The sequence below is a fragment of the Macaca fascicularis genome, chromosome 14 (assembly GCF_037993035.2).
Source record: "Macaca fascicularis isolate 582-1 chromosome 14, T2T-MFA8v1.1".
In the NCBI taxonomy this organism is placed as follows: Eukaryota; Metazoa; Chordata; class Mammalia; order Primates; family Cercopithecidae; genus Macaca; species Macaca fascicularis.
This window is the reverse complement of record NC_088388.1, coordinates 109,125,704-109,152,027: the sequence shown is the minus strand read 5'-3', so window position 1 is coordinate 109,152,027 and position 26,324 is coordinate 109,125,704. Positions and strand designations below refer to the sequence as shown.

At 44.5% G+C, this 26,324-nt stretch overlaps 1 protein-coding gene across 7 annotated transcripts in view; it reads left to right on the top strand.

The window, feature by feature from the left end:
- RDX (radixin) overlaps positions 1 to 26,324 on the top strand; it is a 118,822-nt gene that overhangs the window by 87,186 nt on the left and 5,312 nt on the right. For 6 of the 7 annotated variants that reach the window (XM_045371065.2, XM_065528965.1, XM_045371066.2 and 3 more), the window contains 2 exons: positions 5,687 to 5,784; positions 9,200 to 9,806. In XM_045371065.2, the coding sequence (XP_045227000.1) occupies positions 5,687 to 5,753 (67 nt within the window). In that variant the 3' untranslated portion in view covers positions 5,754 to 5,784; positions 9,200 to 9,806. Of the gene's footprint in view, positions 1 to 5,686; positions 5,785 to 9,199; positions 9,807 to 26,324 lie in introns of those variants that run through there. The other variant, XM_065528963.2, reaches the window with a different exon arrangement.

Sequence of the window (26,324 nt, the reverse complement as noted above, 5' to 3'; positions counted from 1 at the left end):
TGTTTTAAGAAATTATTCTCTCACTTGTCATGAAGATGTTTTCCTCTATATTCTTCTAAAAGTTTGGTTATTTTTACATTGAAATCTTTAGTCCAGCTATAAATAACTTTTGTGCATGGTATGAAGTGTGGATCTGATTTTATTTATTTTTTTGTCTAGATGACTAGTTGTCTTGATACTTTATTTAACAGTTCATCCTTTTCCTATTGATCCGATTGCCATTTCTTTCATGTTTCTTACTCTGTTCTGTCATACTCTCATCTGTTGCATTGGCCAGTGTTTCTATCCCTGTGTCAACAGTATTCTGTCTTAATTACTATAGCCTTTGCTTTTTAACAAGTCTTGATATCTGGTTGAGCTTTCTTAAAAAGTTGCTACACCTTGTTTGTAAAATAAGCTCCTGACTAGTTTTGGTTCTTTGTTCTTCTGCATAAATTCGTTTAACCTGTATGGGAAAAAAGACTTTGGGGAGTTTTGCTTGGAAATGTACTAACAGATTAATTTGGTAAGAAATTACAGCTGCATGGCTGGGCGTGGTGGCTCATGCTTGTAATCCCAGCACTTTAGGAGGCGAAGGTGGGCGGATCACAAGGTCAGGAGTTCGAGACCAGCCTGACCAACGTGGTGAAGCCCCGTCTCTACCACAAATACAAAAATTAGCCGGCGTGGTGGCGTGTGCCTGCAATCTCAGCTACTCAGGAGGCTGAGGCAGGAGAATCGCTTGAACCTGGGAGGCAGAAGTTGCAGTGAGCCAAGTTCACGCCACTGCACTCCAGCCTGGGCAACAAGAGTGAAACTCTGTTTCAAAAAAAAAAAAAAAAAAGAAAGAAAAGAAAGAAGAAGAAAGAAAGAAAATTACAGCTGTACAATATTAAGCATTCCTAATCATGAATATGCAATGTCTTTCCACCAAGTCTTCCTTGATTCAGTAAAGTTGTTTAAATTTTTGCGTTAAGATCATGAATTTATTTTGTTAGTTTTATTATTAAGCATCTTATTTTTTGCTGTCATTTTCAGAGTTACATTTGAAAACTATTTCTGACTGATGTAGAGAGTACAGTTGATTTTTTTTTGCTCACCTTAAGTTAAGGAACCTTGTTTCATTCTCACTGTTTCTAATAATTTGTGAAGTCTTTTGGGCTTTCTACATAGACTTTCTTCATTTTCTGCAAATAATTATAATTTTCAGTCTTCTCCATTCTTAAAACTTACATTCTGTTTCTTACTGAGTTGACTGGCTGCAACTTGCAGTCCCACGTGGAACGTAAGTGGTATCTCTTTTGTTGTTTGAGACGGGGTCTCACTCTGTCACTCAGGCTGGAGTGCAGTGGCGTTATCTTGGCTCACTGCACCCTCCATCTCCCAGGCTCAAGTGATCCTCCCACCTCAGCCTCCTGAATAGCTGGGACTATACAGGGAATATACAGGAGCATGGCACCAGCCTGACTAATTTTTAGTACATGATTTTTATCAGATTAATGAAACTTCCTTTTACATACATATACATATTTTTCTAAGAGTTTTTTCTTTTTAAATAAAAAAGGTTTTAAATGTTTTAAATGCAATTTCTGAGTATATTGAGGTAATTGTGTGTGTGTACTTTTTAATTTTTTAATTTTTAAAACTTTTTTTGTAGATGATGCTACTAAAAATTTAAAAATTCAGTTTTAATTTTTATGGACACATAAGTGTATATATTTATGGGGGACATGAAATATTTTGATACAAGCATGCAATGCGTAATCATCACATCATGGGAAATGGGGTACTCATCCCCTCAAGCTTTTCTCCTTTGTGTTACAAATAATCTAATTATACCCTTTTAGTTATTTTTAAATGTAAAAGTAAATTATTATTGATTATAGTTACCTTGTTGTGCTATCGAATACTAGGTCTTATTCATTCTTTCTAATTTTTTTTTGTACCCATTAACCATTCTACCTCCCAACCTCCTGCTTCCCCACTACCCTTCTTACCCTCTGGTAATCATCCTTTTACTCTCTGTCTCCATGAGTTTAATTATTTTGATTTTTAGATCCCACAAATCAATGAGAACATACAATTTTTGTCTTTCTGTGCCTGACTTAACATTAGCGATCTCCGGTTCCATCCATGTTGTTGCAAATGACAGGATCTCATTATTTTTTTGTGGCTGAATGAGTACTCCATTGTGTATAAGTACCACCATTTTCTTTATCCATTCATTTGTTGATGGACACTTACGTTGCTTCCAAATCTTGGCTATTGTGAGTAGTGTTGCAGTTAATATGGGAATGCAGGTATGTTTTTGATATAATGATTTTCTTTTTGGGGGGCACATACACAATAGTGGGGTTGCTGGATCATATGGTAGCTCCATTTTTAGTTTTTGGAGAAGACTCCAAACTGTTCTCTATAGTGGTTGTACTAACTTACAGTCCCACCAACAGTGTACAAAGATTCCCTTTTCTTCACATCCTCACCAGCATTTGTTATTACCTGTCATGGTAGGATAAAAGCCACCTTAACTGGGGTAAGATGATCATCTCATTGCAGTTTTGGTTTGCATTTCTCTGATGCTCAATGATGTTGAGCATCTTTTCATATGTCTGCTGCCATTTGTATGTGTTTACTTTTTAAAAAAATTGTTGTCTGAGTGCAGCAGCTCATGCCTGTGATCCCAGGAGGATTGCTTGAGCCCAGGAGATCAAGACCAGCCTGGGCAACATGGTGAGACCTCATCTCCACCCACCCCCCGCCCACGAAAAAAAAAAAGGAAAAGAAAGAAAGAAAAAAATTAGCCAGGTGCAGTGAAGCACACCTGTGGTCCCAGCTTCTCAGGAGGCTAAGGTGGGAGGATTGCTTGTGCCTTGGAGATTGAGACTTCAGTAAACCATGATCATGTCACTGCAATCCAGTTTGGAGGACAGAGCAAGACCCTGTCAAAAAAAAAAAAAATTGTTAATATACTAAACTGACAGATTCTTTGTTTTTGAGATGAAGTCTTGCTCTGTCACCCGGGCTGGAGTGCAAGTGGCATGATCTTGGCTCATTGCAGCCTCTGTCTTTGGGATTCAAGCGATTCCTGTCTCAGCCTCCGGAATAGCTGGGACTATAGGTGCAGGCCACCACGCTCGGGTAATTGTTGTATTTTTAGTAGAGATGGAGTTTCCCCATGTTGGCCAGGCTGGTCTCAAACTCCTGACCTCAGGTGATCCACCCCCCACCTCGGCCTGCCAAAGTGCTGGGATTACAGGTGTGAGCCATGGCCTGTACTAGGTAAACAGATTCTTTAAAATGTTAAACTAGGCCAGGCGCAGTGGCTCATGCCTGTAATCCCAGAAATTTGGGAGGGCAAGGCGGGCAGATCACCTGAAGTCAGGAGTTCGAGAGCAGCCTGGACAACATGGGAAAACCCTAACTGTACTGAAAATACAAAAAAAAAAAAAAAAAAAAAAAAAAAAAAAATTAGCTGAGTGTGCTGGCATGTGGCTGTAATCTCAGCTACCTGGGAAGTTGAGACAGGAATCACTTGAACCCTGGAGGCGGAGCTTGCAGTGAGCCAACAAGGCGCCATTACATTCCAGCATGGGTGATAGAGTAAGACAACATCTTATTCAACTAGGTTTGCGTTCCTTGTTATATATTCTAACCCGTAATTTAATATATATTCTTAATATAACTTGATATATATTCTAACCTATGGCTTACCGCTTCACAACTCCTGAGCCTCCTGTGTTGTGAATATTCAGCCCATGTGATTTTTATGTATCACCCTCACTCCCCTTCAGTTGTTGCCGCCTTCAACTAAAATACTGTCATCTAATCTCATGGCGCCACCTGGTGTCAAATCTTGGACATTTCTGACGTCTCTTCACCTTTCTTTCCCTATTAGGGAAATTCGTACATGCAGTTTTCTCCTTCAGTTCTATTCCTTCTCTTGTGCCTTTCATCTATTAACTTTACTCCCAAATCCTCCTTTCTCATGCTCTCCTAAATTTTCTCATTATGTTCATGAAAAGTAATTCTCTTCCTTTGCTTTCTCTGCCCCTTTATGAGTCTAAATCTACATGAATAGTACTACTAGTTAATCACAGTGAGAATACTACTACTAGTGACAATGGCAAAACTACAGCTATGCATTTTGAAAGGACTTTTTGTTATTGTTTTGTTTGTTTGTTTGTTTGTTTGTTTTTGAGATGGGAGTTTCACTCTTGTTGCCCAGACTGGAGTGCAATGGCGCGATCTTGGCTCACTGCAACCTCCATCTCCCAGGTTCAAGTGATTCTCCTACCTCAGCCTCCCAAGTAGCTGTGATAACAGGCATGCACCACCATGCCCGGTACTTTTTGTATTTTTAGTAGAGACGGGGTTTCACCATGTTGGTTAGGCTGGTCTGGAACTCCCAACCTCAGGTGATCTGCCCGCCTCGGCCTCCCAAAGTGCTGGAATTACAGACGTGAGCCACCACGTCTGGCCTGAAATGACATTTTATACAATAAAGTGCCAGCCAGACTAACCTTCAAAGTCCTTGAAAACAGTTAAAATTCCCTTTAAAATGTTCTTAAATTTCAGGTACTATTGAACCATCTAATTATTTCTGCCCAGGTTAACATCAAGCTCACGTATTAAAGAAAAATTATAAAACTGTTAATAAATGTCATTGTTTCTATGTTCCTTAATTACAACCTTTGATAAATTTGGAGTTTCTACTTATTTTACTGCAAAGACTCAGTTTTTCATTATGAGTTACATTGCCTAGAAACAGAATCGCTGTTCATGACGTGGTTTCCATGGAAAACAGCCCACCACAGCTGCCCTTTTGGTACATAACTCATTTGTAAGATAGAGATTGCTAGTAACTGCATTTCTAATTGTTTTACTCACAAGGTTAGAAAATACTGTAACCAGCATTCTTCCCAGTCAGGGAAATGACTCATGGATAAGCTTGGCCAGTTTAGCAGTTTCTTCGTTAAGTTAATTCTGACTTTGTTTTATCTCTAAGGGATATATCGGAGAATGGCAGGTAAGTCAGCTGAGGAAGACAGACCAGAGAGAGTAGGGCTGAAATTGACCTCTTTAATTCCTGCAATGCCAACGTGTCTGCAGAGGAGGTAGTTTTCATGGTTTGTCTTAACCTATCCAGTCTTTTAGTAGGCAGGTACTGAGTATTTGCTTATTCAAAAACATAGCAACTATTGATTTCAGAGTAGGCACTACAAAGTATTTTGGACCCATTACTCTGGTTGCTGCCTGAAAATAACAATGTCTAGATTAATCAAAAGAGAACTTCAAATAAAATATAAAATCTGGTAGAACGCATAACTGAATGACATGAAGTTCTGATGTTTATGGCTTTAAGACAAGACCTATTATTGTAAATAATAGGTCTTATTATTGAAAGAAACTAGTTAGCTTGTGTAGAGTTGCTGCACTATTTGAAGTCTAGCATCTATTTAAAAGGAAGGTTTAAAGTTATTCTTATTTCCACATTCTAATCGTGGAGTTTCAAAGGTGGACTGGAAAATAAAAAAGAAGTTAAAGATTAGGCAGACAGTTTGACAATAACAGCCCTTACATAATCCAGGCTGACAAGGGCACCCTGATACTACAGTGTGCTGAGCAAGCAGTCAACCTGCCCATTCAGTTTCCTACTGTGTTTTTTTTTGCTAAATGCTTTCTAACCTCTTAATGTCTCTTTTGAAAGGTGGGGACCCAAACTGTATGCATTGTTCCAGATGCGCTCTTGCCAAAGCAGCATAAAGCAAATGTAACCCTTAGGAAGAAGGCTCCCTCCCTCACTAGGTAAGTACAACCGGCAGCCGTGGCCAGGGCCAGCCCACTTGCCCGCTAGACCTGCTATACCTTCCACTGCCAGGATGCTGGTGGGACCTCATAAAACTGAACCTGCTAATCCACAGGACCTGTGGGTTTCAAGTCAAAGGAACTGATCAAGAGCAATCTCTGTCTTTACAGCCTCTGATTCCATCCCCTCCAAGTTCTTTCTCAATAGTTTGCATCTATTGGGCTCTTTGCCAATCAAGAACATCATCCTCCAATTTAATAATTTTGAGGTCAGCTAGAATTTATTAAAATGATGCTTTACCTGTAATCTTGGAGCGGATTGGACCTGCTACTTTAGAGCATTCTCTTACCTTTAGAAAGAGCCCTCTCGAGCATTAAGAATGAAAGTATTATAGTGCAGGTTCTCATATGACACTTGTGTTCTGCTGGGAGGTTTTTCTTATTTTTTAGAAAAACATATTCAGGCCTGGCACGGTTGCTCATGCCTAGAATCCCAGCACTTTAAGAGGTGTAGGCAGGTGGATCACCTGAGGTTAGGAGTTTGAGACCAGCCTGGCCAACATGGTGAAACCACATCTCTACTAAAAATACAAAAAAAAAATTAGCCAGGCGTGATGGTGCATGCCTGTAGTTCCAGCTACTTTGGAGACTGAGGCAGGAGAATTGCTTGAATCCGGGAGGCACAGGTTGCAGTGAGCCGAGATGGTGCCACTGCACTCCATCCTGGATGATAGAGTGATTAAAAAAAAAAAAGAAAAAAGACATATTGAGATTTACTTTAAAATGAAGTTCCGTACATACACATTGAGTAGAACAGTGGTCCCCAACCTTTTTGCACCAAGGACTGGTTTCATGGAAGACAAATTTTCCATGGGCTGGGAATGGGGTTGGGAGGTGGAGGGGATGGTTTTGGGGTAAAACTCCTTCACCTCAAATCATCAGGCATTAGATTCCCATAAGGAGCGTGCAACATGGAACCCTCGCATGCGCAGTTCACAATAGGGTTCGCTCCTTTGAGAATCTGATGCGCTGCTGATCTGACAAGAGGTGTAGCTCAGGCCGTGATGCTTGTTCACTGCTCAGCTTCTGCTGTGCCACCCGGTTCCTAACAGGCCACACCAGTACTGGCCTTCGGCCCAGGGGTTGGGATTTCTGGAGTAGAAGAAGTAAAGAATTGGTTCATAAGCTAGGTTAATATAGTACTATGTACTGACCTCGATTTGGTAATATTTTAAAATCATTTTTTCAATATGATTACCATAACAGGTTGTTTTTAAATTCCTTTTTTTTTTTTTGGCAGAGACTATTTGACTCATCCCATTTCTGAATAAAACCACAGCAATGTTGTTTATGTTGTAAATCTTGAGTTCCCCCAACTTGCTGGTTAAGCCTCCCAAAGTTCTCTAAACCGCCTTCTAGCTAAATGTCAGTATATTTGAGATAATACTTAAAAATGTAGAACCAATGTTCTTTATAGAAATACGATGTTTTTAGACTTATTTATGTGGCAAAAAATGGTCACATGTGTTATTTAAGGTGGAGAACTTTTAGAAGCAATTTGCTCCTTTGGCCTTGAATTGGGCCTGCTCTGAAATGAGTTTAAGGTCATGCAAGATTCTCTCTGATATGTCATGACATTACCAAAACACTTTCATTGTTTCAAAGTCCACTTGAAACGCTACGACACATCCATCATCACTTGCTCTCACTCGCTTTGAAAGGGGTCTAGCTGAGAATCCAGCTGGTCTCATTTCTGATCTTTGAGCTGAAATCCTGGGTTAAAGCACATTCTTAATGTGCCATAGATTGCTGCAAACAATACTCTTCTTAGCTATTTATCTTTAGCCATTTCTTCCAGTGCAGAAATTCATTGATGTAACTCTTGCCATTTTGTTTGTCGATTAGTAAAACTCCCCAAAGTAAAATCTACCTGATCTTCTATAATTTTTCCTCCTTGATTTTCATCTGTTAATGTTCTTTTTAGAGCAAATCCTTTGAGTGAGTTTGACTCTGAGCTATTGTCGTCAGAAGCAGGAAAAGAAAGCTTCTGCATGAAAAGTCAAGATCTAATGACAGAAAGAGATTTTGAATTATCTAGCCATGAATTTATGAAGGGATCTGCAGAGCTGGTGATTGCCACATCCTCCAGCTTGAGGTATCACATAGCTGGCAGCCTTGGAAGAACTGCTGGGCCCCTCCAGAGTTGATTATAAAGTTATTGACCCAAGAGAAAGAACAGAGACTCTGAGTGATGTTCTGGTCCTTCCCCCACTGCCCCCAGGGCTTCTCCACAGCACTGTCATCCTATCTTCCTCGTGACTAGGGGCCTGTAGGATTATGGTGACATTAAGGAATTAAAGGTGACATCTAAAGCCATGGACAGGCCAGGCGCTATGGCTCATGCCTATAATCCCAGCACTTTTAGAGACTGAGGCAGGTGAGTTGCATGAACTCAGCAGTTTGAGACCAGCCAGGGCAACATGGTAAAACCTTGGCTCTACAAAAAATACAAAACATTATCTGGGCATAGGGGCGCATGCCTGTGGTCCCAGCTACTCATGAGGCTGAGGTGGGAGAATTGCTTAAGCCCAGAAGGTTGAGGCTGCAGTGAGCCAAGATCATACACCTGCACTCAATCCTGGGTGACAGCGCGACCCTGTCTCAAAAATAAAATAAAGCCATGAACAAGATAGAACTGACTGGTTTCCTCATGGATAGATCCCTATAGCCTTGGGACCAGACTGTACCCAAATTGCTAATCAACTCCAAAGGCTGGCACAGTGTGGTGTATTTAGACTCATGGGCTTTTTGCTCTCAACCTTCAGACCTTTCTCTCAGGCTCTGGGCTGATTTTAGCTGAGGAGACCAGATTAGACCCAGTCTGCAGGTCCTCCCTCTTGGATCCCCGAGGTGGGAAGGGGCCTGAGATGTGTCAGATGGAGCTGGTATAAATAAGATGAACTCATTCCCTAAGCACACACGCCCCGTGGCTGCTCAACAATTTCTCTTGGGATTCACGTCACTAAGGTGTATGTGACTGTGACGTGAAAGAGTGAGTGTTTATACCATGATCTTACATCCACATCATAATTCTGGATCAGAACATTGCAAAATCTATATGTTAGACTCCTTTTGCGGCCAAAAGTAATTCTAGCCAGGCTGAGGTCAGAGTGTAGAGTTTGTGGACGCACCTTTATTTTGGTACAATCTGTACATCATTGCATTTCCTCAGCGGCATTCCATTCCCCTTCATCACCCAACCATCAACTAACCGTGACTAAATGTTAACTTACAAAATGTGGAAAGACATTCAGGGTCATGCCTTTTCAACTGAATGCTGATAATACGAGTATTCGAGTTGAGTTTTCTTCTTTCTTGCCTGACTTTCCTATTCACTTTCTGTGTCTTCATGCAGGCCTCTGGCTACTGACATACGGGCAGCTTTAGGATAAGGACATACCTGGTGTTCTGAATGTGTGTATCCCCCAAAGTCTGCAATCTCAGCTGGAACTGGATGGACCAGTATTCCCTCACCCAGGGCCCTGGCTCACGTTTCTCTCCTCTTCTCAGTTTACTGTTGGATTTCCCTTTCTTGCTATTCTCTTTCTCTCCAAACCCCTCTCAATTGCCTTTCCTAAAGACAGACCTTAGCAAGATGGGCCGGGACTTGGGACTTCGCACGGCACCCTGCAGTCCCAAGCCAGCATCTACTGCACCCCATCTTCAAGACTCTATCCCCCAAAGAGATGCTGGAAGGCATCAGCTTCTGAGAACCCACTTTTTTCTGCATGACTAGCTTGTATGGAAGAATCTATGGAGAGGATTTCCAAGAATTTCCCACTTTTTCAAAAAATGTATGTGACTTACATTTGGCTTCAATCCAAGAGCAAACTCAGTGGTGAACAGCTCCATTTCTGTGCACATGTTGGTGGAATCTACAGAAATCGATGCAACATTTCTTTCCTGTCTGGGCTGTTTGTACAATTGTATATAAATGTAGCAATAAATATATTCTACCATCAGCCTGAGGCTTACTGCACACTTGATTCTGCATCCTGGTGGTAGGCGGTGAATATCGCTTGCCTGCCCCACTTCAGGTTCCCATCTTCTCTGATTTCACAGTTACTTCAGACCTGGCCAGTGTTTGGAGAAAGAGCGTTGAGGAGAGTTCAGTGGCAGAGCTAGGATGTGAAGCAGCATTATTAATTCATAAGATGGCAGTAGTCCTAGCACTTTGAGGTATTTTGAATGTCCAAGGAGTGAAGCTTAGAGGATTGGGTGACAGTTTGTGACACGAGTCAGCAGCATTAACAGTCACTCTGGCCGGACGCAGTGGCTCACGCCTGTAATCCCAGCACTTTGGGAGGCTGAGGTGGGCGGGTCACGCGGTCAAGAGAGCGAGACCATCCTGGCCAACATGGTGAAACCCTGTCTCTACTAAAAATATAAAAATTAGCTGGGCATGGTGGTGCGTGCCTATAGTCCCAGCTACTTGGGAGGCTGAGGCAGGAGAATTGCTTGAACCCGGGAGGTGGAGGTTGCAGTGAGCTGAAATTACACCACTACGCCCCAGTCTGGGCGACAAAGCGAGACTCTGTCTCAAAAAAAACAAAACAAAACAAAAAGCAGAAGTCACTCTTACAGCCTTCAAGAGCATGTTGTGCTGTGATTATTTGATTGGTACTTGCTGGGCACAAAGGTGCCCCTTAAAGATTTTCAGAAAAACCCCACAAAATGTACCAACATGACATAGAATTTTCCATCTGTCACTGATGTTTTTTAAGGGTATTAAGTCTAGTTATTTTAGAGACAACCTCCTTCTACAGGGGACACATAAACACAATAACCTTTCACTAGGCAGATACAATATTGTTTGTCTAGTATCAAGGAATATTTATTCCCAAAGTGGTCTCTTGTAATTTTCTTGTGAAATCTTTGGTTATCAGGCACTTTTATAACTTAAAGGATAACCACATAGTTGTGGTTTCTTATCAAATTATGGTTTCTCAGGCCTCTCCTTGATTATAAGTGGAAGTTGGCATAAAATCTTTCAGTCATAAGATCTGGGAATGCAATGAAACGAAAAGTTATAATATCCGGCTGGGTGCAGTGACTCACCCCTGTAATCCCAGCACTTTGGGAGGCTGAGGTGGGCAGATCAGTCGAGGTCAGGAGTTCCAGACCAGCCTGGCCAACATGACAAAACCCCGTCACTACTAAAAATACATAAATTAGCTGGGAGTGGTGGCAGGTGCCTGTCGTCCCAGCTACTCGGGAGGCCGAGGCAGGAGAATCGCTTGAACGTGGGAGGCGGAGGTTACTGTGTGTCAGGATTGTGCCACTGCACTCCAGCCTATTGTTATCCCATGGCAGGGGCAAACAGCACTTGCGAGATTACTTTTTGTGTAATAAAAAATATAGTCTGGAAGAGAGTTGAGGAAAATCATCTGTCAAGCTCTTTAAAACATTGAACAAGCCGGGCGCGGTGGCTCAAGCCTGTAATCCCAGCACTTTGGGAGGCTGAGACGGGCGGATCACAAGGTTAGGAGATCGAGACCATCCTTGATAACAACGTGAAACCCCGTCTCTACTAAAAAATACAAAAAACTAGCCGGGCGAGGTGGCGGGCGTCTGTAGTCCCAGCTACTCGGGAGGCTGAGGCAGGAGAATGGTGTAAACCCGGGAGGTGGAGCTTGCAGTGAGCTGAGATCTGGCCACTGCACTCCAGCCTGGGCGACAGAGCGAGACTCCTTCTCAAAAAAAAAAAAAAAAAAACATTGAACAAGTAACTCTGAACAATTGTGCCACGTCTGTTCTTATTCTCACCTTTTAATGGATATATTAGGGAACCTGAGGCTCCAGGTCAAAAGATAAAGAGGGCACAGTGTGGGCCGCTGCCTTCAACAGCTAATTCCTGTGCAATGCACTGGGCAAAAACCTTTTCTACACATGGCTTTTTCTAACCAGGACTGGTGATACGAAGGGACATTATTAGAAAATACATGGGACAAATTACCAATTGCTTCGGTTTATAGTGCGGTAAGAGAGAATCTCAATTAGAGATAATGCTGTATAATCAAAAGTTTAGTTTATGGAGCTGTGAGGGATTGAGAGATTTCAGCCTGTGGGGGTTAAAACCTGGGCATTTGCTGCAGCTCTGCCACGAATTCGTAGTTGGAACTTGGACAAGTCACTCCAACTCTCAGGGCCTCCGATTATTCTGCTGTAAAAATGAGGTGTTTGGACTCAATGACTTCTAAGGTTCTTTTTGCTCTTAGAGTCTCTTCTTTGGAAAAGGGAAAGGAGTAGCATAATTTTCATGTTAAAGGGGTAGGTCATTAGATGGCAAAAATGTGCAGTTGAGAGGAGAAAAGAGTTTATTTGGTTTTATAGTTTCAACATTTATTTTAGATTTAGGGTGTACATGTGTAGGTTTGTTACATGAATTTATTGCATGATGCTGAGGCTTGGAGTATAAATGATCCTGTCACCGGGGTAATGAGCATGGTACCCAACAGGTAGTTTTTCAGCCCCTGCCCCCGACCCTCTCTCCCATCTCTAGTAGTCCCTAGCGTTTATTGTTCCCATCTCAATGACCATGTGTACTCAGTGTTTAGCTCCCACTTACAAGTGAAAACATATGGTATTTGGTTTTCTGTTCGTATGTTAATTTGCTAAGGTTAACGGCCTTCAGCTGCATTCGTGTTGCTGTAAAGGACATGATCTCTTTATGGCTGCATAGTATTCCATGGTCCATATGTACCACATTTTCTTTATCCAGTCCACTGTTGATGGGCACCTAGGTTGATTCCATATCTTTGCTATTGTGAGTACTGCTGAGGTGAACATATAAGTGCATGTGTCTTTTTAGTAGAGTGATTTCTTTTCCTTTGAATATATACCCAGTGATGGGATTACTAGGTCAAATTGTAGTTCTAAGTTCTTTAAGCAATCTCCAAACTGCTTTCCACAGCGACTGAACTAATTTACCTTCCCACCAACAGTGTATAAGCATTCCCTTTCTCCACACTTAACGAGCATCTGTTTTTTTTTTTTTTTTTTTTTTTTTTGACTTTTCAATACCTAACCACCCAGACTAGTGTGAGGTGGTATCTCATTGTGTGGTTTTGATTTGCATTTCTCTGATGATTAGTGATGTGGAACATTTTTTCATGTTTGTCATTGCTTGTATGTCTTCTTTTGAGAAGTGTCTGTTCATGTCCTCTGCCTACTTTTCAACGGAGTTATTTGTTTTTTGCTTCTTGAATGATTTAAAATTTTCAGAGACTCTGGATATTAAACCTTTGTCAGATGCATAGTTTGAGAATATTTTCTCCCATTCTGCAGATTGTCTACTTACTCTGTTGATAGTTTCTCTTGCTGTGCAGAAGCTCTTTAGTTACATTAGGTTCCACTTGTCAATTTTTGCTTTTGCTGTAATTGCTTTTGAGGACTTAGCCATAAATTCTTTGCTAGGGCCAATGAAGAGAAGAGCCATAAATTCTTTGCTAGGGCCAAGGTTGCAATTGCTTTTGAGGATTTAGCCATAAATTCTTTGCTAGGGCCAGGTTTTCTTCTAGAATTTTTATAATTTGAGGTCTTACATTTAAATCTTTAATCCAGCTTGAGTTACTTTTTGTATATGGTGAAAGGTAGTGGTCTAGTTTCATTCTTTTGCATGTGGATAGCCAGTTATCCCAACACCATTTATTAAATAGGGAGTCCTTTCCCCACTGCTTATTTTTGTCAACTTTGTCAAAGATTAGATGGTTGTAGATGTGTAGCTTTATTTCTGGGTTCTCCACTGTGTTCCATTTGTTTGTGTGTCTGTTTCTATACTAATATCATGCTGTTTTGGTTATGGCAGCCTTGCAGTATAGTTTGAAGTTGGGTTATGTGATGCCTCTGGTTTTGTTCTTTTTGCTTTGGATTGCTTGGCTATTTGAGCTCTTTCTTGGTTCAATATGAATTTTAGAATAGCTTCTTCTAATTCTGTGAAAAATGACCTTGTTAGTTTGATAGGGATAGTATTGAATCTGTAAATGGCTTTGGACAGTAGGGCCATTTTAATAATACTGATTCTTCCTATCCATGAGCATGGAATGTTTTTCCCTTTGTTTGAATCATCTACGATTTATTTTAGGTTTTTTTTTTTTTTTTTTTTTTTTTTTTTTTTTTTGAGACAGTCTCCTCTGTCACCCAGGCTGGAGTGTAGTGGCATAATCTTGGCTCACTACAACCTCCATCTCCCAGGTTTGAGTGATTCTCCTGCCTCAGCCTCCTGAGTAGCTGGGACTACAGGCACACAGCACCACACCTGGCTAATTTTTGTAATTTTAGTAGAGATGGGGTTTTGCCATGTTGGCCAGGCTGGTCTTGAGCTCATGATCTCAGGTGATTTACCTGCCTTGGCCTCCCAAAGTGCTAGGATTACAGGCGTGAGCCACCTGAACAGGCAAAAGCTTTTTCTGCATCTGTTAAGATAATAATATGGTTTTTGTTTTTAATTTTGTTTATCTGGTGAATCATATTTATTGATTCATGTATCTTAAACCAGCCTTGCATTCCAGTCATAAAGCCGACTTGATCATGGTGAATTAAGTGGGTTTGATTTGCTGGTATTTTGTTTTGGATTTTGTGTCTGTGTTCATCAGGGATATTAATCTGTAGTTTTCTTTTTTTGTGTGTCTTTGCCAGGTGTTAGTATCAGGGTTGGGCTGGCTTCATAGAATGAGTTAGGGGGGGATTCCCTCTCCCTCTATTTTTGGGAATAGTTTCAGTAGAATTGGTATTAACTTTTCTTTGTACATCTGGTAGAATTCAGCTGTGAATCCATCTGGTCCAGAGCTTTTCTTGGCTGCTGGGATTTTTATTACTGATTCAATTTTGGAACTTGATACTGCTCTATTCAGAGTTTTTATTTCTTCCTGATTCAATCTTGGGAGGTTATGTGTGCCCAAGAATTTATCCATTTCCTCTTGATTTTCTAGTTTGTGCTCACAGATGTGTTGATAATAATCTCTGAAGATCTTTTGTATTTCTGTGGGATCAATTGTAATGTCACCTTTCTCATTTCTGATTGTGCTTATTTGCATATTCTCTCTTTTGTCTTCTGTTAATCCAGGTAGTGGTCTATTGATCACTTTTATTCTTTCAAATAACCAACTTTTGGTTTTATTGATCCTTTGTATGGATTTGTGGGTCTCAGTCTCAGTTCTGCTCTGATTTTAGTTATTTCTTTTCTCCTGCTAGTTTGGGGGTTAGTTTGTTCTTGTTTTTCTAGTTCCTCTAGGTATGATGTTAGATTGTTAATTTAAGATATTTCCATCTTCTTGATGTAAGCATATTTATTTATTTATTTATTTATTTATTTATTTATTTATTTGAGATGGAGTCTTGCTCTCTATCACCTGGGCTGGAGTACAGTGGCACAATCTCGGCTCACTATAGCCTCTGGCTTACTGCAGCCTCTGCCTCCCGGGTTCAAGCAATTCTCCTGCCTCAGCCTCCTGAGTAGCTGGGATTACAGGCACACACCACAATGCCCATCTAATTTTTGTATTTTTAGTAGAGATGGGGTTTCACCGTGTCGGCCAGGCTGGTCTCGAACTCCTGACCTCAAGTAATCCACCCAACTTGGCCTTCCAAAGATGTAGGCATTTAGTGCTATAAACTTTCCTCTTAGCACTGCTTTTGTTGCATCACAGAAATGTTGGTATTTGTGTCTCTGTTTCCATGTATTCCAAATAATTTTTTTTTTTCTTGAGACAGAGTTTTGCTCTTGTTGCCCAGGCTGGAGTGCAATGGCATGATCTTAGCTCACCACATCCTCCACCTCCTGGATTCAAGCTATTCTTCTGCCTCAGCCTCCCAAGTAGCTGGAATTACAGGCATGTGCTACCACACCTGGCTAATTCTGCATTTTCAGTAGAGACAGGGTTTCTCAATGTCGATCAGGCTGGTCTTGAACTCCTGACCTCAGGTGATCCACCCACCTCAGCCTCCCAAGTAGCTAGGATTACAGGCATGCACCACCACACCTGGCTCATTCTGCATTTTCAGTAGAGACGGGGTTTCTCCATGTCGGTCAGGCTGGTTTTGAACTCCTGACCTCAGGTGATCCACCTGCCTTGGCCTCCCAAGTAGCTGGGATTACAGGCGTGAGCCACCACACCTGGCTGAAAGATTTTTTTTTGATTCCTGCCTTAATTTCATTGTTTACTGAAAAGTCATTCAGGAGCAAGTTGTTTGATTTCCATGTAATTGTGTGATTTTGAGAGATCTTCTTGGTATTGATTTCTATTTTTCTTCCACTGTAGTTCTAGAGTATGGTTGGCATGACTTCAGGTGTTTTAATTTATTGAAACTTGCTTTTTGGCTGAGCGTGTGGTCAATCTTCCAGTATGTTCTGTATGTAGATGAGAAGAATGTACATTCTGTGATTGATGGGTTGAATAGTCTGTAGGTGTCTCTTAGGCCCATTGGTCAAATGTCAAATTTCAGTCCAGAGTTTTTTAGTTTTCTGCCTTGATGATCTAATGCTGTTGGTGGAGTGTTAAGGACCCCACTATTATTGTGTGGCTGTCTAAGTCTTTTCATAGTCCAGAAGTACTTGTTTTGTTAAGCTGGATGCTCCAATGTTGGGTGCGTATATATGTTTAGGATAATTAAGTCTCTTGTTGAATTGATCCCTTTGTCATTATGTAATACCCTTGTCTTTTTTTTTTTTTCTATTGTTCATTTAACGTTTGTTTTATCTGATATAAAACTTGTGACTCCTGTTCTTGTTTATTTTCCATTTGCATGATAGATCTTCCTCCAACCGTTTACTTTGAACCTATGGGTGTCATTACATGTCAGTAGGTCTCTTGAAGATGGTAGATGTATGGGTCTTGTGGTTTTTTTAAAAATCTAACTTGTCACTCTGTGCCTTTTACGTGGGACATTCAGAATATTTACATTTAATGTTAATGTTGATATGTGAGGTTTGGATCCGATTGTGAAGTTATTAGCTGGCTGTTTTGTAATTTTTTTTTGTGCAGTTGCTTTACAGGGTCTGTGAGCCATGTACGTAAGAGCGCTTTGTGGTGATAGGTATTGTTCTTTCATTTCCATGTGTAGAACACCCTTAAGGATCTCTTGTAAGTCTGGTCTGGTGGTCAAAAATTCTCTTAGTGATTGCTTGTCTATAAAAGAGATGATTTCTTCTTTGCTTCTGAAACTTAGTTTGGCAGGATATAGCATCTTTGTTGGAATTTCTTTGAGAATGCTGTAAGTAGCCCCCAGTCTTTTCCAGCTTGTAAGGTTTCTGCTGAGAAGTTCCCTGTTAGCCTGTTAGTGGTGTTTGGTTACATGAATAAGTTCTTTAGTGGTGATTTCTGAGATTTAGGTACACCCATCACCTGAACAGTGTACACTGTTACCCAAAATGTAGTCTTTTATCCCTCACCCCCATTCCACCCTTCCCCCCAAGTTCCCAAAGTCCATTGTATCATTCTTATGCCTTTGCATCCTCATAGCTTAGTTCCCACTTGTAAGAACATACGATGTTTGGTTTTCTATTCCAGAGTTTTTTCACTTAAAATAATGGTCTCCAGCTCCATCCAGATTGCTGCGAATGCCATTATTATTATTATTATTATTTTGAGACAGAGTCTCCCTCTTGTTGCCCAGGCTGAAGTACAGTGGTATGATCTTGGCTCACTGCAACCTCTCTGCCTCCTGGGCTCAAGTGATTCTCCTGCCTCAGCCTCCCGAATAGCTGGGACACAGGGGCGCACCACCATGCCTGGCTAATTTTTGTATTTTTAGTAGAGACGGGGTTTCGCCATCTTGGCCAGGCTGGTCTTGAACTCCTGACCTCAAGTGATCCGTCTGCGTCAGCCTCCCAAAGTTCTGGGATTACAGGCGTGCCATTCTTTTGTTCTTTATATGAATAGCCATATACACTTCTGTTGGCAGGTTTTATATTGGGCAGTGTGGTTTGACCTACAGCCAGTGGATGGCACTTACGGGTAAAAGCCGCTGCAGCCAACACAGATGGGCGTATACTTGATCCTTGTTACTGGAAGAAGCTCTCTTTTTCCTCAGGCAATGGGTTGATCTGTGCAGTGCGCCATGGTCCGAGCTCCCTGCTCAGCCCCTGAGGGGGAAGCCAAGATGGGTGGGTGGGGGGGAATAAGATAACTGGGGCTGGACGGGTAAGGACTGCTTACAGGTCTCCTAATGGCAAGCATAAGCACCGGTGCAGAGGAAGAGGTCCAACGGGCAGCCACCAAGGGCCCAGAGGTGTGCCTAGGTGTGGAACTGGGAAACTTCTCAGCTCCAGGTTCTCTACACAGGGAGTGGGGGCAGCCTAAACTCCTATTCCAGGAGAGCGAGTGGGTGCTCCAGATTGCTGGAGATCTGCCTGGAGGATCATAAATGGCCCCCCGCACCATGATCTCTGCTCAGGAAGCGTGGAGTGAATCAGGCCATCAATCTAGGTAAGAGGGTGCTCTATATGCCTGGAGATCTGCCTGGGCATGAAGCAAAGAGAGCGCCCCCTGCATCACAAACTCCATACAGGAAGGGTGGGGTGATCTAGGCTGCTAATCCATGGGAGCAGGTGCTTCAAATGGCTGGTGGTCTCCCTGCGTGTGGATCAAAGAGGACCCTGCTACACCGAGGATTCACTCAGGAAGAGTGGAGCAGCTCAGGCTGTTAGTTCAGGTGAGCAGGTGCTCCAAATGTCTGGAGATACGTCTGGGGGTAGAGAGGGCCCTGGTGTGCCACGATCTCTAAGGCACCCAGCAATGACACATGCAGACAGTTCTAGGGTGCCAAGTTGGCTCAGACTACAAATCTTTTTGCCCAGGAGAAACTGTGGCAGTGGCAGCTCTCCTCCCCTTCCAGGCCTGTGACAGAGGAGAGCACAATTCCAGTGCCTGCTGCTGGGACACCTTCCACATTTGCTGCTCAGTTCTGGCTGTGGAGGGCCCTACCCTGCTCCAGAACAAATGCTCCCATATCTAACCTGAGACTAAAATGCCTGCATGGCTACACTGCCAGGGTCATCAAAAAATGACTGACTTTTTAGGAGCCCAGATTAAAAGTGGCATCCTTCTCTTGATCCCAGGTGTGGGAAAATATCTGCCACTTTTCTGTGTCCAGGCTGCTCCCTAAGTTAGCTCCAGGGCGTGGGAGACATGAAATGCTCTCCCTTGGCCTGGGTTGCATGGAACCCCTGCAGAAAGATGGGCCGTGAGGGATTCTCTCACCCTCCTAGGTTCTGGGGGCTTCACTCACTTTTATTGGCTGGAAGCCATCATGGGGGCTGCCTGCCTACCTTCTCCTTGGGATCTGGGGTGTCTTGTTATGCTGGTGGATTCCCATTTTCCGTCTTAAATTAAAGCTCATAGAATTGATCTTTATGCACTATTTTGCTATTTCCACGTGGCTGAGGCATGCTCGAAGCCTGTAATTCACCATCTTGCGGGGAAAAAAAAATGAGTGATGAAGATTGCTTATATTCAGATACCAAAAGATGCATTAAGATAATGACAAGTCAAAGCACCACCTAGTCAAACCCTTTCTGAGGACACAGAACATACTCAGCTCTCACTTTTCATGCCCTGTTGGCTGGATTTCTTCTTGGCTGTCTTCTGTACAGGGCAGAAAGACTGCAGTGTGCGCTTATCATTGGGATGCTCTGGTGGGAAGCTGAAGCCTCAGAACAAGAACCCACTTCTCTTCACCCATGAATTGCCCACACCCATCAGGCTGGGCAGTGGCCCATGAAGAGTGCTTCTGTAACTATCTGGTGTCAGTCCTGGTCAAGTTCTATTCCCAACTGTGTAAGCCCAAAGCCGATGGGCGTAGCAACACAAAGCGGGGAAGCTAGTCACTAATACTTAGGAAATGCATCGGTTGGGGGCTTCCCTCCTCCCGCGTGGATGCAACTATCATCAATCAGCACCATACCCTTTCCCTGGTGGCATCCCTGTTGCTGCCGCAGTGCTCAGATCAACTCCGTCTCCAAGGCCAGGTTATGTTCTATGTTTCCAAGGAGGTGGGATGAGTTGCGTGACTGGTGGGTTTGTAGCCCAGTCCTGTTCCCAGATTTTCCTTTGGGGAAGGAGCTGTCTGCAGGAAGCATAAGCACCTCCATGCCATAGTCTGCTCTTCCCTGCCATAGTCTCACAGAGGCCAGGCTCCCACCTGGGAGGGGCAAGTCTGGGGTTCAGTATTAGAAAGCCCAGTCGCCACAGGCATAAGCCCACGTTCTCTAGTGCTGGCTTTATCAAGGATGAAGGTGGTCTGACAGCTTCACCGCCTTACTCTTTTGCTTTGCTTCTCAATGGATTTAGCACCGTGGTTCTCACTTGAATGTGCAGCAGAACTGCCTGCCGGAGCTGTGAACACACACAAGCTGGGCTCTGCTACTAGAGTTTCTGATTCAGCATGTCAGGAGTGGGGCCCAAGAATCTGCATTTCAGACAAGTTCCCAAGTGAAACCGAGGCTGCTGGACCGGAGACCACACTGAAGACCCAAGGGACACTTGGCTAAGAGAAGGCGTTCTGTTATTGTTCCCTGAAACTCCAGAAGAACCCAGTGTTCTCAAAGCTGTCTGAGTCAGCTGGGCCTCCTTTGCTAACCTTTGCTAACCTGGGGCTGGCAAACAGTCCTCGGTCAGCATGACTAATTCTTACAAATCAATATCCTCTTTTAGCCCACGGCCTTGGGGAGAAACAAATGGTTATGGATTATCCTCATTTCTGTTCTATGTGGAAAGCAAGATGAGTCAACGGCAGCTGTACGTCAGCCCTGAAATGACTATTTTAAAACAGAGTTGGAGACATGCTCAGTTCTCCTTGGATAAAACCTTGTACAGCACTGTGCGCAAATAAAGACTTTTTAATAATGACGGAGCCAGTGGATTTTAATGACTTGTCATTGAAGTGTAAAAGTACAAACATTTGCAGGTTAGGGAACCATGTGATGAATTTCAGTGGATTCGGGAGAAGGCCAGAAAAGAGCGCGCGTCCCCGCAGACGTCCCTAGTGATTTTCTCAGGCCCTAGCCCTCCCTCCAAGGTCAGCACCGTCTTAAACTCTAACAGGTAGATATGTTTTACTGGCTGGTGCGTTATAAAATTGAGATCATTCAGCAGGTACTATTTCATGTCTGCTTTCTTTTACTCCACAAAGGCATGAATTCCTGAAAATGTTTCTCCTCTGATCAGCCTTGTTGCTGACCACACATCCTTCACTCCAGCCTCTGTTAGTGGGCTGCCCACCGCACAGCCCGCCTCCCACCTGCCACAAGTTTCTGCAACTTCCTGGCACAGTGTGGCTGTTCCGGTAGAGCCAGTTCCCTCTAGACATGTCAGCAGCTGGGCCTTCCCATCTCCGGGGCTTCCTTCAGGCCTCCCACCCCCATCAGAAGGGCTTTCCCTTCTCGCCTCTGCCCATTTCATTCAGTCAGAGCAGGTGAGGCTCTACTACCCACCCCTCAAGGCTTATACCTTAGAGGCCCGTGCCTTGCTCTCTGTTCATCTGGGGGCATCTTGCTCTGCACAGTCCCTCAGGGATGTGGATTTCCCTGCACCAGGAGGAACACACGACCTCTTAGGCACCAAGTCAGGGAGATGGAGGCTAGAGAACCCCACAGGGCTGTTCACCGCCTCGGCTTGGGAATGACACCTGTCTCTTCTGCCAATATTTCATGGTCAGAACTAGTCATGTGGCGAGTTCTCTTGGCTACAAAGGGGGATGGGAAAGGCAGGGGAGCAGAGGGGAGATTTGGTGAACATCCCTGTTGCTGCTGCAGTGCTCAGATCAACTCCGTCTCCAAGGCCAGGTTATGTTCTATCATCCCGTCTGCACTTGGGCTCTCACGTGCTCCCTCTCCCTCCCGTTATTCTACAGTATCCGTACCTTGCACAACAGTGGTCTTCCAGGGCACATGTCTGGGGACGTTTGTGATTGCTGAGATTTGGGTGTGTGTGGCACTGACATCTAGTGGGGATAGGCTAGGGATGTTGGAAAATATCCATGCACAGGACAGCCCTCCCAACACAAAGCACGGCCCAGTCCTAAGCATCTGTAGCAGCGTGGCCAGAGCCCTGTAGTCCAGGATGCCATTTCACCTGGCGTAGGTCTTGCCTACTCCTGCTGAATTGCAACTCTGGGGAAAACAATCATGGTGGCCTAAAGCCAGCCTTGGTGACGGATTGTGGCCTGCTGCCCTGGCCCCTTCAGTGGGCCTGATGACTCCAGGAGAAATGAGGGACAGAAGTGACCAGGTTATGGAGCAGTGGCAGAGAAAATAGGTCATCTGAGTGATATTTGTAATGGCTTCACCAGACTTAAAAATACAGCAAATAGTCTGGGTGCAGTGGCTTATGCCTGTGATCCCAGCACTTTGGGAGGCAGAGGCAGGAGGATCGCTTGAGACTAGGAGTTGGAGACTACTCTGGGCATCATAGTGGGACCCTTTCTCTACAGAAAAACAAATTGGCTGGGCTGGTAGCGTGTACCTGTAGTCCTAGCTATGTAGGAGGCTGAGGTGGGAGGATCACTTGAGCCCAGGAGTTTGCAGCTGCAGTAACCTGTGATTGTGCCACTGCACTCCAGCCTGGGTGGCAGAGCAAGAACTTTTCTAATATCTATAGATATAGATATACATATATTAATAGCAGATGGCAAGCCGAGTAGAGCTTCTCACCTGGAGTGCTTCTCCCTCCCTGTGGACTGGGCACTGGGCTGCATCGCCACCTCTGAGAGGAGCTGGCAGGTCCTGAGTGTGTACACTCAGGCCTGTTGCACCCTGTACCCACCATATTTCTTTATCCGTGCCTACTTTTTAGTTGGTGATTGAGCCACCACGCCCAGCCACGTTCATTCAACAAATATTTCTGACCCTCCTCAAAGTCCCAGGCACTGGAGATGCTGCAGAACGAGTGGCGTCTCTGCCCTCCTGGAGTCCCGCCTCTTCCGCATCTCCCTCGGCGCGCAGCACTGGGGCGAGGACTCCGTGGAGCTCAGTAGTCCTCACTTGCTGAGGAGAAGGGTAGAATTGGAAGTCTCAGAGTTTTCCATTCAGAAAGCTGCTAAAGCAGCTGCTGGGTGTCTCTCCCCCACCTTTTCTCGTGCTGACCCTGGAGCACAGTAGGCATGGGAGAGGGTGGCCGAGGGAGGAACAGGGAGGGGTGAGGGGTGTGCAGATGGCCAGATGAGGGGGTGCTTGTACCCAAGTCATCAGGAGTTGACTGAGTTACTGGTGAGTCCCGGGTGTGTCTGAGTCTGAGTCTGAGGTGGTAACAATGTCTCAGAATAAAAGCTGCCCCCCTTTTTTTTTCAGGCTGCTGCTGTGGGACAGTGAAGCAGATTTAAAATGGCTCTGCCCTGGTAAACCACCTGGTGTGTGTGTGATAACATGGCCTGGGACGCCTCTCTTCCCTTGCTCTGTTGGAAGTTCGTAGATACGCTCCAGACTGTACAGCCTGGGACTAGCCTTTGTCCATTACCATTTCTGGGAACTCCTTCATAGCCACACATTGTAAAATGAAGGCACAGGGGCCATGCCCCCATTCTTAGCCAAGCCCTGAGGCTCTGCTGCCCAACTCATCTAGGCCCCCTGACCTCTTGCCTACCAGGGCACAGGGCAGTTTAAGATACTGGGAAGGGGCCAACCTCAAGTAGCTCATGACCTTAGAGGAGCACTAAGATGCAGCCGTGGCTGGGCGTGGTGGCTCACGCCTGTAATCCCAGCACTTTGGGAGGCCGAGGTGGGAAGATCATGAGGTCAGAAGTTCGAGACCAGCCTGGCCAACATGGTGAAATCCCATCTCTACTAAAAATACAAAAATATCAACTGGGCGTGGTGGCAGGTGCCTGTAATCCCAGCTACTAGGGAGGCTGAGGCAGGAGAATTGTTTCAACCCAGGAGATGGAGGTTGCAGTGAGTCAAGATCATGCCATTGCACTCCAGCCTGGGTGACAGGGAAAGTCTTCATCTTGAAAAAAAAAAAAAAAATGCAGCCCTGAGCTGGTGTGTATGTGTGTGTGTGTGTGTGTGTGTGTGTGTGTGTGTGTGTGTGTGTGTGTGTAGCCTGGGTCCTGGCCACTACCTGAGCTGCTCTAACCCAGGCAGATCCAGATGCATTCCAAGGTGATACCTGGAATGGGGCAACCAAGCAGTTTTATCCATTCATTCATCATATGTGAAGTGAGCAACCAAATAAAATCCCTGCCTTCATGCAGTGCATGTCCCAGGACGGGGACTGAGCAATAAAGGAGCCACACAGTTCATCCAATGGTGGTTCATGCTGTGGAGGAATAGAACATGGGGCATATCCAAGAGGGGGTACTAGAGCTACAATTTTCTAAATGTCAGGAAGGTTTCACTGAGAAGGTGATGTTTGAGCAGATATCTGAAGTGAGAGAGGGATCCACGCCGCACCTGGAAGGATAAAGCCAGGCAAAGGGAATGACAAAATCGTGGAGGTTGCAGCGAGCCGAGATAGAGCAAGACTGTCTTAAAAAAAAAAAAAAAAGTCCAAAGCAGTGCAGGGAGGTCTAGAGGCTGAGGCATTCCATAGCTGGATCTGCAGGTACAACTTACCTTGTTAGATTTTATTAGTATTATTTTTAGACAGAGTCTTGCTCTGTTGCCCAGGCTGGAGTGCAGTGGTGTGATCTTGACTCACTGAAACCTCTGCCTCTGGGTTCAAGTGATTCTCCTGCCTCAGCCTCCCGAGTAGCTGGGATTACAGGCACCCACCACCACACCTGGCTAATTTTTCTATTTTTAGTAGAGACAGGGTTTCGCCATGTTGAGCAGGCTGGTTTCAAACTTCTGACCTCAGGTGATCCGCCCACCTTGGCCTTCCAATGTGCTGGGATTACAGGCATGAGCCACTGTGTCTGGCCTAGATATTTAAGAGAATATTCTGATTACTCTGTGGAGACAGGATTTAGGAGGGCACAAGTGGAATCGGAAAGATGGGGCCTTAACATCCTAGAGACAATGGAAAGGCGAGGGTAGTGACAGGAATGAACATTTGCTGGGTGATGGCTCTGGGCTAAGTGTGGGACTTCCTGGCGTGGTGTTTGTTGCTGCTTTTTGCCACTGGGGCTCAGGCCCAGGATTCCATGTGTGATGGATGGTTACAGGGCAAAAAGCTTATCCAGCATGACCCACATAAAAAGCCTAGTTTGATCCTACTTCCAAAATGTTTCTGGCACTGGTTCCCCTGCTCCTGGCCCTTGGGTGGGCCTTTTGTGAGCTCTCCTGGATGGCCGTTGCAGCAGCTTCCTCCTGGCTGAACCCCTCTACTCTAATCACCCTCCTCAAAATTGTGCTCCACCATTTGGTACCCGTGTAAAAATCTTTGGTATTTTCCTTGGCCCCGGTACTACCTGTTTGCAGAGACCCAAAACTCGAATGTCTGTAGGAGCCTGGTGTAACAAAATCAGCAGGGCTGGTGGCAGCGATCAATGTAGAGAGTACACACATGGCTGGAGGCATTCAACGAAAAGAGAAACGAGTTGTACCGGCCAAAGCAGATGCATCTGTCATCAAGTCAAGCCCTGGTGTTCCCTCTTTATAATCTGTAAAGGCTCAAATCCTGAGCTGCTCAAACAGCGGCCTCTGCAGCCTGGCCTCAGTGTCTCTGGCTTCCTCTCTGTGCACTCAGTACTTTGGCCGCACTATACCTCTGTCCCTAGAAGGTGCTCTGTCATGCCTGCTTGCTTCTGTACCTGATTTCTCCTGACTTTTCTATTTCCTGCCCCCCAAAAGCTATCAACCTTCGGGACATAGGTCCAAGGCCACCTTCTCTGTGAACCTCTCCCATCTTCCCACAGCGTGATTGTTGGTTGCAAGCATCATAGACGAGTCCCCCTGCCCTGACTCAGATGGTGTTCTCCAGGGCAGAAGCCAACTGACGTAATAGCCACAGCATAGCCCTCAACAACGTGACGTAGACAGTGCTGATCCTTAGTTCTCTCCCCACACTCTTGTTCAGCATGTAACTTAGCAACTGCATCGATCAGTCAAAGGGGAAAATCAACCCAACACAGCCACTGTTTTTGCACCTCTGATTTGGACAAAGAGGGAAAGTACTGAACCCAAATTCAGAATCAGGATGCAGTTGAGTTCTGCACTAGGAGAGAGGCCCCCCGCTTGCTTTTGTTAGAAAGACTGGGAGAGCTGAAGGTAGAGGATGACATTTACATGGAGCTAAGGATTTTGTCTTTGCTGGTGAAGCAGAGATGGAGGTTATCCCTGGCAGGGGAGTCTGCAGGACACACCCTGGAGGAATGAGAGTGCTTGCCAGGCATACTGTGAGACGTGCCAAGGGTCTAGAGGCCATGGTGGGTGGGGAGGGCAGATGGTGGACTTGGGATGTCACTGTGTGGGGAGTTTTGTGTGTTATGGTCAGACATCCCAGCCTGATCAGAGAGGCAGGGAGTGTGCTGGGGAGGTAGGAGGGGGAGTGTCGGGGATGGCACAGGGAATGTCAAAGTTTCTAAGTATATCGTGAGACGGTTAA